Source organism: Larus michahellis, chromosome 1 (genome assembly GCF_964199755.1).
Source record: "Larus michahellis chromosome 1, bLarMic1.1, whole genome shotgun sequence".
In the NCBI taxonomy this organism is placed as follows: Eukaryota; Metazoa; Chordata; class Aves; order Charadriiformes; family Laridae; genus Larus; species Larus michahellis.
Genome location: NC_133896.1, coordinates 91,397,851 through 91,409,517, shown reverse-complemented (window position 1 = coordinate 91,409,517; position 11,667 = coordinate 91,397,851). Strand labels below are relative to the sequence as shown.

Here is an 11,667-nt window from a genome sequence, read left to right as displayed (position 1 = left end):
TTTCCAGCCACATCCACATCTTCTGTTGCCAAGTCCGGTTGTACAGCGGGGGTGGGCAGCAGGCACTGTGCATTTTAGACTTCCAGACAGGTAAGGCGGTGAGGGACATTTGGAGGTCCCCACTCCAACTCCCTGCTCACAGCAGGCCTGACTTGAATGCTAGATCAAGGAGCTGAGGGGCTTATACATGATCGTACCCTGCATTTTTTGTACTTTCTGTACCTTTCTTGCACTTTCCCCAACATGTAGAACAGTGGCAGGGCCTACCATCACTAAAAGCATGTGAGGGATCCCAGCAGGCCCTTCTTTGCTCTTTACCAAATGCATGGGCACGGCAGGACACGAACTAGATCTATCACAGGGCATGTGGTCAAAGGGGATGGTTCAGTACATGTTCTTCCACTCATTCTTCTCGCTATTTTTCTGCTCGGTTTCTTCCTCCAGTGTTTTATTTATTTGCGGCTTAAAGCCTCAAGATGTCTTAGAATCTCTTGTCTCTTAGTGTTGGCCTTACTCAACCCTGTGGAATTTGGATAAGGAGGTGAAATCTCCGTGCAAAAAGAGCAATTAAGACGGGCTTTGTTATCTCTTGTGCAACCCAGGGGAGTGAAGGCTTGTCTGTCTACCATGCCCGATAATTGACCTTTGCCTCATTACCCGTGAAATGCATATTAAAGCTGACACCCCTGTATATGCTAATGAAGATTATAGAGATCATGCTAAACATACATGACTATAGCACTCGTCTCTCCACCCAAATCATGCTACATGTCACCTAGGGGAGGGAAACCTCATAATTTTGGGAATAAAAGGATGGAGAAAATGACTGTTAAATCGGGAGAGAAGAAACTTGACCAGTCGACGGGCTGTGTTCTCTTCCTCCACCCCAGGCAGGGACGCCTTTCTGGGTAAGCACTGCGCCTTTCACCCTCGGGTGAATGTTACCCTGGGTTGTTGTACTACCATTATCTTTGCTAGCAATATTAACCTTAATTAATTAAGCGCTATTGTAGTTGGTGAAATTATCAACGGCAATCTCGAATCTGCTTCTGTCGCTCTCAATAAAATAACTGATTTTGATTGTTTGTGAATCTGGTTCAGTGAAAGTCCTTTGGTGGGACTCTAGCAGACAAATATCGGAACTGTTAGTCTGGACTAATTTCGATTATTTGGGAATCTGACTCAGAGCAAGTCCTTTGCTGGGACTCTGATAGCGAATCAGTGAAAGTCCTGGGACTCTGACAGACAAATAGCGAAACTACAGTCCTTTTAACGCGACAAACACCCAGCTGGGAGGTATCGGCGAGCAAAAATTTGTGCTTTGAGATCCTTATACCTCTAGCCACAGTGCTCCTCACTACCTTCCGTACTTGTCAAGAAAGCGGGTGTGCTGCCATTGCTCCTGTTTTGGGTCCCAGGTTCTTACCTCTTTTGCCCGCGTGTGCTGAAGTCTTTCCAGGCTGGAAGGGGCTCAGACCAATCCTTCTGCAGAAGAACACTCTAGGGGTGGTGACCTGAAGTGGGTGCTCACAGAGTGTAAGGGCGAGCATGTAGTGTGTACTCTTATCTAGGAATCTGCTGCTTTAAAGACTGCCCGATCCAGAAGTTGCATCAGTGTGTTTGTTTAATAGCCTTTGCTGAATTTATTCTCTGCCTGTGTCTTGTTGATTTTTTAAACCAGGTGGTGCTTTTCGTGTCTACAATGTCTCATGGATGCGCAGAAGAACTGTGTTTAGATATCCAAAGTATTCTTTTTGTTTGTTTGTTTTAAGCCTACTACCTCTTCCTTTGTGGTCTCCTACTTCTGGTACTGTAAGACATAGCAGATAACACGGTTCTAGTACAGTTCCCGTCTTCCCAGGGGGAGCCCTTTCCCTGCCTCTGTACCCCACGCTTCTGTGTCTTTTCTACTTTTACTGTAGAAGCGCTGTAGCCAGTATTTCCTTCATGCCCTAGTCTGCCTCAGGACCCTGACCACAAACACCATGCCTCTTCCTCCTCCTCTGAGTCAGTCCCTGCTGCTCAGAAATCTTTTGGCAGCCACATCTACTACTGAGGAAGGACTGAAAGCTGCTCCAGCAGCTCTCCCACCTGCAGGAGCAAAGCAGCAGCAGAGGCAGGCCGGCGAGACTGACTTCGTCAGAGCAGACTCTGGCAGCTTCTCCATATGGTAGTCCCTTCTTCATAGAATCACAGAATCCTAGAATGGTTTGGGTTGGAGTGGACCTTAAAGATCATCCAGTTCCACCCCCGCTGCCATGGGCAGGGACACCCCCCACTAGACCAGGCTGCTCAAAGCCCCATCCAGCCTGGCCTTGAACACTTCCAGGGATGGGGCATCCACAGCTTCCCTGGGCAACCTGTTCCAGTGTCTCACCAGCCTCATAGTGAAAAATTTCTTCCTAATATCTAATCTAAATCTCCCCTCTTCTAGTTTGAAGCCATTCCCCTTGGTCCTATCACTACCTGCCTTCTTCACATAGGCATGCGTTTCATTGTTCCCACAAAAGAGAAGAGGAGAAACTTTTCACCGGTCACCATTATGCTTAGTATGGTATTGTCTGGTATTTTCTGATGGTTTTGGATGCCCGATTTGAGACATGTGAAACCTTAAAATTCTGTAAATGTCCATGACTTTAGAAAAAGTTGTAGGTACGGCGATCCCCTGAACATCCGATGCCAGATGGGTAGGGTTTTTTCCCAAACTTTTCAGTTTCTCTGTTGCATTTCTTAAGCAGAAGTGACACCTAGTGTTGAGTGGATGGCAGGCCAGTGTCTGTCACGCTTGGGCCAAGCCACCGAAGGGTTTAGCAGCACGACCTGCTAATTAAACACGAGAGGAACAAAACGCTGGATGCATTTCCTGAGCGTGCGACTTCTGTGAGCTGGAGAGGCTTCCCCAGCCAAACGAGGTGCTGTGAAGCAAAGACCTTTTGAGGGTCCGTGACATTTTATTTTTATTTTTATTTTTTTTTCTGCCCTGGTACTAAGCATCTAATTAGTCTGGGCCTTTGTGTTTGTGGAGTCCAGCTTAGCAACCATGCCATGGAAACCCATTTGCACATTTATTAAACACGGGGTGGGGGAAAAGCAGCCCAGTTGTTTCTGACATTTTAAACTGCAACAGTTGTTCACAGACAGCCAGTTGCCTTGTCCTTTACCTGGGAGGGGGAGAGTTTGGGAAGGAAATAATAGTTAGAAGAGTTCTTCCTTATCCTTTCTGGCTTCTACGTCTTGTCAGGTGGGGCTTACGAGGCTTTTGTCAGCCTGTATTTGCTGTGCCTGTCTTTCCAGCACAGCTCTTGTGGAGCTCACTCCCCGTGCCGGGAGTGGATGTGCAGCGCTCACCCGGTAGGGTGTCACCGTCCCCCTTTTGGTCTTTCCTGAAAAGGTAGCGTTGTTGAGTTGTTCAGCGTTGTTACTGAGCACTGGAAATTGGGGAGTGCAGCAAACACAGTGGCAAACAAAGAGAGAAAAGGGAAAAAAAAAAAAGGGGGGGGAGTTTGTGTGAGATAACGTGCTAGGCAAAAAAGGAGGCGTCTTTTATTCCCTCAAGGGTTTGGCAGTGAATGTGCTTATTGGTGGGTGGGCTGTTCACGGCTTGGGGTTCTGTGGTCCAGTTGCGTGTCCCTGTGTTGCATCTCTGGGGGCTGTTTTGTTTGAAAAACAGATGTCTTAGAGCCAAAAGTGAGAAAGAGACTCTGTCTTTGTGATAAAGAATTACTTTACCAGCCCTAACAACTGCTAAGAGAGTAAAAAAAAAAAACCAACCAAAAAACCACCCCCACAAAACCCCTCCAAAACAAAGCAAGCAGTGTCCTGCTGCCTGGAGTCCACAACTACCAGGCGAAATAGCAATCAGAAACTGTGGAGATGCAGTTCATGTGTGATTTTACTTTTTTTTTTTTAACCCCCTTATTTTAAAGTAAGGACTAAAGAGAGCGGAGTAATTATTGACATACCTTAGTTTGTATCCACTGTGGTGGAGAAGAGTGGGAACACAAGAGGATCTGGAGGGGGAAGGAGTTTGTTGTTAATTTGATTTTTCCATCATTTTGCCTTTTCCAGCACTGTGAAGTGGGCTCATATATGACATCCATAGCTTTAAGTGAAATTGTTTTACCACTGTGCAATGTAGTGGAAAATAGACTCTGGCAGTGCAATGATGATGAAGCCAACCACAGAGGAAATAAAAATAAACAAATACCTAAGAGTCTCGATGTATTTGGAAATGATTCTACAGGAGAAAAAAAAAAAAAGCTCACTATTAAGCCTTGTAAAAAAAAAAAGAAAAAAAGAGAAAAAAAGAGAGAAAATCCAGCTTATGAAAAAGATAAAAATATTTTAGTAATTTTTGCTCCAAATCAGAATAAGTCTTCATTTGTTCAAATCTTTTTTGCATAATGTAGTTCTGCACATTTGCAAAGACTCTGCACATTCATCATTTGTCTTGCTTGTTCTTTTGCTTTTTGTCTGCTGAGGGCAATAGAGGAATTGGGGTTTATCCTTTTCCTCTTTGAGTTTCTTCTTTTTCGTTTCACTTTTGTCACACACTGTCTTTTCCAGTTTTTGAGGTACTGCTATTTATGCAGGAGCGAGGTAGGGGGAAGTTTGGAAAACATAATTTCCCATGAGAAAAAGAACAACACAAAAAACCCCACAAAACAACCCCACCCAAGCCATAAATATTTCCAATCTCAAACTCCTAGCCCCCACCCTCTGGTATTCTGCTTTGTTCAGTGGCTTACTTCCTTGTGCATTAAGCACCTTGCAAATGAGATCAGCGACACTGAAATCCATTTATTTTTCAATCCCAGCAACACTAGGAAAGGCGGTCATTAGAACCGGGAGCACATTTCTTTCTGTGAGCTTGGGAGTGTTTGTACAGAGGTCCTTTGCCAAGCTTTTGTGGCAACACATCCCACCGTATACCACCTTTGGATTTTCCTCGGTGTCATGAAAAGCCCCGCTGCCCGCTCTGGTGCTCAGCAGAGCGGACGTGGGGGTCTTCAGAGTTCAGCTGTCGCCTGCGCCTCTCCGCAACGCAGTTGAGACACACTCAGACTCGCTCTTTGTGTTGCCTTCACGGCTCATATATTCCTCCAAAGGGCTTTTCTGAGTCTGCAGGTGCTGAGAAAGATGGGACCGTTTAGTTTGTGATGAATTATGTCCCTCTCTATATATATTTGTTTATTTATTTTTCAGAAACACAACTAAATAATTTAATGAGTAAAATACACTAGCAAGCTAAGAGGAATTAATGTTGTTCAGTGGCAGCATAAATCTGTCCTATTCTAGGCTGTTTTAGTCCCTCTTCCAAACATTTCCTCCCATGGGTGTGCCCATTCTCCCTTCTCTTACCAGATGATGGGCACCATGGTCTCCAGGAGTGGAATGGGTCCTTCCCAGATGATGGGCACCATGGTCTCCAGGAGTGGAATGGGTCCTTCCCAGATGATGGGCACCATGGTCTCCAGGAGTGGAATGGGTCCTTCCCAGATGATGGGCACCATGGTCTCCAGGAGCAGAACGGGACCTTCCCCTTTCCAGCAGCACCGAACTGTGGGGTGAGCTCACTGCAACACCTGAAACCATGCTGTAAAGGTGCGATTTGGCAGTACGGCAAAGCTGGTTTCACATCTACCTGCTGCTAGAAAGTGAGGTCCCGCTTCTCTCCGCCAGACCCCAGAGTGCAAATTTCAGTCGCTCTGCTTCCAGCTTCCACAGAGCAGCAAAAGAATGTGTAAAAAAAACCCAAAACCAAACCCATGCATTTTTGCACTAGCTGAGTTCTGTGATCCGGCACACTATGAGCTCAGCCAAGCACCAGTGAAAGAGATGCAGCAGGAGGATTTGGCTGGAGCCAGTGTAGAGGCTGCCTGTTTGGCAGGGGGGAACTCTTCCCAGCTCCCCATCTTCTATAGTAACCTCCTACCTGACAGAGCAGGGGTTCCTGAAGCACCCTACAGTGGGGCACATTGTAACAGTGGCCTTCAAAGAAACCCTGGGGGTCAAGTATTTCCCCTTGAGGTCATTATGTTTAATGACAGCCTAGAGCAGCATCTGCTTGGTAGCTGTAAGCACAACTATGTATTTTCTTTCTCTGGAGTTCTGGTGTATGAAAAACTGGCTCGTAGCCCCATCTCCTTGGTTCCTCTCAGAGGATTGCACACAGTGCCTGGCCAGTCTGCCCATATCCAGGTATATTTGAGACCTACCGCTACTGAGCTTGTGGGTACTTGATTTTCCTGCTTCATTAACCACTAAATCTCCTCTGAGTCCTTGTTGCGAGCTCTGTCACGTCTGGTGGTGAGGGAGGGAACGCTTTCCTCCGAGAATGGTTCAGCACCCGGAGATGCTGGGCAATTTCCAGCCTTGGAGATGTTCAGGAGTCACCTGTGCGAGGTGCTGAGCAGCCCCAGGTAGGTTTAGAATCAGCCCAGCTATGAAGAGGGGTGGTTGGACTCAAGACCTCCAGAGGTCCCTTCCCTCCTGTGTCTTTCTGTGAAGATAAACAGTCGCTCATTTGCTTTCCCCTGCAGTGCAGCTTGGTCATTTTTTTTAGACACGCTTGTTATAATTCATCAGACTGTTGCTTGATTTCAAAATTCGGAGATGGCTAAGGCAAAGTAAGCCTTCAAAGGAAGTCTCTTCTTTCTGCTGCTGTGGCTATTTGCAGGGTCTGGATTGCTCTTGAACTATCGAAGATCTCATTGTTTCCTCCCGCCGTGGTACGGCTTGCCAGCACGCTAGCCAATTAACGTGCCTGAAAATATATTACAGAGTAAACCTGCAACATGAAAATAAGCAAAGATATTGCCACTGCAGTTCTGCCAGAGCCTCCTTTGCCCTGCTTTACCAGCTCCGCATCCCTGTGGCTGCTCAAACGGCTGCGTAGGTCAGAAGGGGTAAAGTCAATTTAAAAAAAAAAATACTTAAATGCCACCTCTGTCACCTCCATATCTCACACAGAAATGCTTTGTGCGTTAAATGTTCTTCTCGAGCAAGCAAAGAAATTCTACAGCCCATGCGTCACGAAATACTTTGATGTGTTTTTATTACGGTGATTCAGCTGGCTTATGGAGAATAAAGACAAACAAGAATTAAAGGTCTAAGGTTTATCAAGATGTTTGCTCTTCAATGGACTTTTGAATCAGGGCCTTAAGGTGGCTGGTTATAGGAAGATCAAAACCAAAACAAAACAATCAGTAATTTTTGACCCCTGAGGGTGATGTCGGCCACTTCCCAGTTCCGTAGGCTGTGGTGTTTCACAAGACTTCTGTACAAGCTATAAAAGTAGGCAAGCGAGCTGCCTTTTGCAAACAGCGTCACCGGACTGGAGGAAGAGCCACCAGCTCTCCCCATCCAAGAAGCCGACACCAAGGTGAGACGCACACGTTTTCACAAGGGCGCTTGCAATGGCTTCCCGGGCAGCTACTGTGAAACGCAGTTGAAGAGAAAGGGGTTTGTGTGTCGGGGGTGAGGTGAGAGCTGCCGCGGGTATGTGAGGATGCCACGTCTGTATTTGCAGAAGCTTCGCGCATCTTTCAGGTGGTGAGAAAACAGCTGCAGGATAAACATTCCTCACGGAAGGAGAGAGTGGAGAGAGCCATTGCTACAAAATTTCAAGGGGTGAAAGTGAAAATATTTTACAAATTAATCTTGAGCATAGGATCTTATATTGTGTCAGCAAAATTGACTGAGTTATTATTATTATTATTATTATTACTACTACTCTTCCTACAGACAGAAGGTCATTATACGAATGCTCAATGATTGATAACGTTTGGGTAGACACAGCTTCCATAAATTCAATTACAACTGTGAAAAAATGCTTAAATGTTTTTAAGCACTTAGTGAGGGTTTTTTTTTTAAAGTGAAACTTAAGTTTGGTTTTTTTTTTTTTTAAATGTCAATTATGTTGCTCAGGGTTTGCAATTTTAGTCTGACTCTTAATCTCACTTGGGCAGAGCTGATCTTCTCCCATCCCTGCCCGGAATCAACTAGAGCAACTGCTTCTTTCCCTCAAATGTATTTGCTCTGACATCTAAAACTTTGCTATGATGACTGTTATGTGATTTAGAAAGGGAGCTGTTATCTTAATTGGCCACTCGTTTCTGTTCCTGCAGCTGTAACAAATAAATGCTGTGGTTCTTTGTCTGGTTCCAGACAACTTCGTGTGGAATTAGATACGAGTGTTTGTTACACTGCTACAAAAAGACATTTACAACCTGAAACTTAGTCCGACTCAGAGAGCTGTTGCTTTGAACTTGATTGCTTCTCAGTTTATGTCGAGAACAGGAATCTCTTGGTTTTGATAGAATTTCATATAAAAAGAGAAATAAGGTATTTCAGTGACTCTAAAAGGTCAGTTCTGGCCTTCGCAGAATAGATTTTTTCCTATTTACAGTACAAAAATGCACTTTGGTTCAGAAATTAATTGAATGTCTCACTATTTTACTTGTAATATTATGTGGATCATGAAATTTAGTCCAAACAGCAAACGCCAATTTCTAAAATAATTCTGAAATGCAGTGCCAATTATCAACTGAAAGGTCTATCACCAGTTACGTATTTTATTTCATCATTATTTAGGCTATACCAGTAAGATGTCAAACTGAATGCTCAGATGTCCCTCGCATGTATACATAAACCAACATACAGAATTAAATAAAACTGGACAGTTTTGGTATACGTATATCTCATTTTACTTTTTTCTTCCAAATGCAAATTTCTCTGTCATTCCCTCACTCTATTCCAGCTGCTGCTATATTTGTCCTCTGCTAAAAATGTTTTACTTTTCCTTCTCCCCACCCCCTGCCCCAGCGTTTGGTGTCTGATGTGAAAAGGTTTCTTACAAGCCTTGCTTATTTTCTGTTTTCCTTTTCTGCAGGCTGTCATCCAGCTCCTGCGGCAAGAAATCCGAGCTACAGAAGTCCTTCTGAGATGGGAAAAATCATCATTTACGAGCATGCCAACTTCCAGGGCTACTCCAGAGAGTTCACTGGAGACATTGCCAATCTAAAAGCTGTAGATTGGAATGATTGTGTCTCCTCAGTGAAAGTAATTGGCCAGCCTTGGGTGGCTTATGAGCACGTCAACTACACAGGCCAGTTACTGGTATTTGAGGAGGGAGAACATAGCTTTGTTGGCAGAGAGATGAATGACAAGATCTCTTCTCTGCAGTTGATCACTGAAGACCTGCGCAATCCTCAGATCACTCTCTACGAGCATGCCAAGTATCAAGGGAAGAGCAGGGTGATAAGAGAAGCAACCAACCTGGCGAGGGGATATGACAATGACATCATATCTTCTCACAAAGTCCAGAGAGGCGCCTGGCTGCTGTGCGAACACAGCGATGGAAGCGGTATTCGCTACATTGCGCGAGAAAACGAGCACCTTCCATATTACGGGGCAATCAATTTCAATGACAAGCTTTCATTTCTGCGTCCCCTTCTCCCTGGCAGGGGCTGTGGCTGTTAGACTGCAGATCCTGCCACGCTGAGGGAAGATGCAGTCCCAGCGAGAAACTGGAGACCTAGGTCTCTCCCAGTACAATCTATGCCCGTATTGCTCTTCTCCCCAGTGCCGCAGAAACACTGAATGGGAGCGCTCTCTTTCATGCTGCACTGCAGGTCTGTATTTCTCGTAAGAGATGTGCCAGGGGTGCGTAACCTATGGCACCTGCAGCTGGCATTCTGATATATGTAACGTAAAAGCATTGCATGTTGCTTCTGTTGCTAGATGTGTAAACAAAATGCGAGTATATAACCTGTATATCACTTACTTTGTTTTACAATGCTCTTGCTTTACCACGGCCTCTGCCATTTTTTGTACTCCGCTTTGTGTTGTTGCCATTAAAGAAGATATTGAAATAAACAATGGGTCTATTTTATGTATTGTTTGTGGTTTAGTGTAGATAAAGATTGCCCTTTCATGATGAGACATCTCTATGTATACAGGGAATGGTTCACGAGGTCAATTGTAAACAATTTTCATGGATCGCCCCTGAAGGGTTTTATCTCCTTCCATTCTCACTTGTCGGTAACATTGGGTTCAGGCTTGACTCAACTAGGCTTAAAGTCTTGGTGAGCAGGCCGAGTAATGCTGCGATCCTGGCCAAACTCTCACCTGGAGACTTTACTTTATTATCACAAGAGTGACTGTATCTCAAAGCATTGATCATACTAATGATAGAGTCTTCTACTGCCCTAAATTTTGGTAAATTGGAATCCATTGGTTGGTCGATCGCAATAGGAAAACCGGTCTGATTTTTTTAAACCTTTGTTATCTTGTTATGAGATGAGGTATCATTTTGAAATCACAGTGTTTCAATCAGAATGGAAAATACCCTTCTTCTGAAGTTACCTCCATTTTAATTCTACATTGCAATGGCATCTTATTGTTGTAATGGTCTCAAGGGTCACCACGTGGTATGTTCTACCACAGGCCAGACTTAAATGCTAGCTCAGGTACCTCAGGGCTCTTCAACACATCAAGAAGTGCCAGGGGTTATCACTGCTACAGGCATGCGAGGAAGCCCAGGGGGGCCTTCTTTGTCCTGTACGAGCCCATGGGTATCACAAGCCACCAACTAGATCTTTTACAGGGCAAAGAGGCAAATGGAGGATGAAGATGCCAGCTGCAAGAAGCGGCAGGCTACAGGAGAAGGGTTGCTGAAGCACCTGTAGTTCAGCGTTTTGCAAGCCCCGGAGCAGCCTGGAGAATGACCTACGGCTCAGTGTTCCCTCAGGATTGTGACTCTGTATGTGTACTCTTTACCTCCAAAGCAGCGCATTAGAAGCTACATGACAGAGTCAACTTCAAAATAATTGCATTTGGAACATGAACTATGCAAGGCCTTCTTTCAGATGTGGGATGACCAGCTATTTCAAGAACTGTTTTGCCATGTGTCGCGGGCAGAGTGAATAACTTCACTTGTAAGAGAGTATTGAAATGTTTATTAACATAAAACAGTGATTTAACAAATTTAGTAGTGAATGCGATAGTGTTTTATGAGATTCGATGCCAGGGTACACTGGGTTATTCACTGCATAGAGGCCAGGGTCAGACAAGCTCTCAGGGAGACCCTCCCGTGGAGTCACGAGGTTCAGAAAGGACCCCCTTGCTTTCTAAACTCCTTCTGAGAGAGGAGTCTGGGTGCGGCTGGATCCAATCCTAGTCCCAGACTTGGTCAACGGTTTATGTCTAAAGGATTATGCATGCGCAATCAATCCTTATATCACTTAGCTAATATTCAAAGTCACTTACCGAGAATCTGTTGTGGCAAGGAATCTCTCAACCTCAAGGAGAAGAACCTTAAGCGAGCGTCCCCACTCAAGGGGAGGTCCTGTCTTGCAGCCCGCTGCCGTGCAGGAGAGCTCAAAGGGCTCTTGGGCTGTCCACTGTTTATGGAGTAAGATAATTGACCTATAGTCATATTCTCATGGGAATAAGATACCTAGGTTCCCACTCCAGACAGTGTTTTGGTTATGTTGCCAGCCATCTCCCACAGTTCAAGTGCAACTCATAACAACTCCCGCTGATGGCCATGGCTTGAGCAGGATCCTGGGGGGGAAAAAGGGGAGAGCACACCACCACACCATGTACAAGTTTACCTGGAGAGCAGAGAGTTGCAGTTCTGTGTTGTCCCTGTGTAATGGCAGC

The 11,667-nt window shown here is 45.1% G+C and overlaps 1 protein-coding gene across 2 annotated transcripts; it reads left to right on the top strand.

Annotated features, from left to right (window-relative positions):
* The first annotated feature begins 854 nt into the window (after nt 1-854).
* LOC141744974 (epidermal differentiation-specific protein-like) lies at nt 855-9,882 on the top strand. Of its 2 annotated transcripts, none has more exons than XM_074591960.1 (2): nt 855-908; nt 8,894-9,882. In XM_074591960.1, the coding sequence occupies exon 2, from the start codon at nt 8,947-8,949 to the stop codon at nt 9,481-9,483; it is 537 nt and encodes a 178-aa protein (XP_074448061.1). In that variant the 5' UTR covers nt 855-908; nt 8,894-8,946; the 3' UTR covers nt 9,484-9,882. The 2 variants fall into 2 exon arrangements, with proteins under 2 accessions (XP_074448061.1, XP_074448053.1); XM_074591952.1 differs by lacking the exon at nt 855-908 and adding an exon at nt 7,333-7,384.
* Nucleotides 9,883-11,667: the final 1,785 nt, after the last annotated feature.

Coding starts and splice junctions, on each gene's coding strand:
- LOC141744974 (XM_074591960.1), top strand. CDS start 8,947: ATGGGAAAAATCATCATTTACGAGCATGCCAACTTCCAGGGCTACTCC.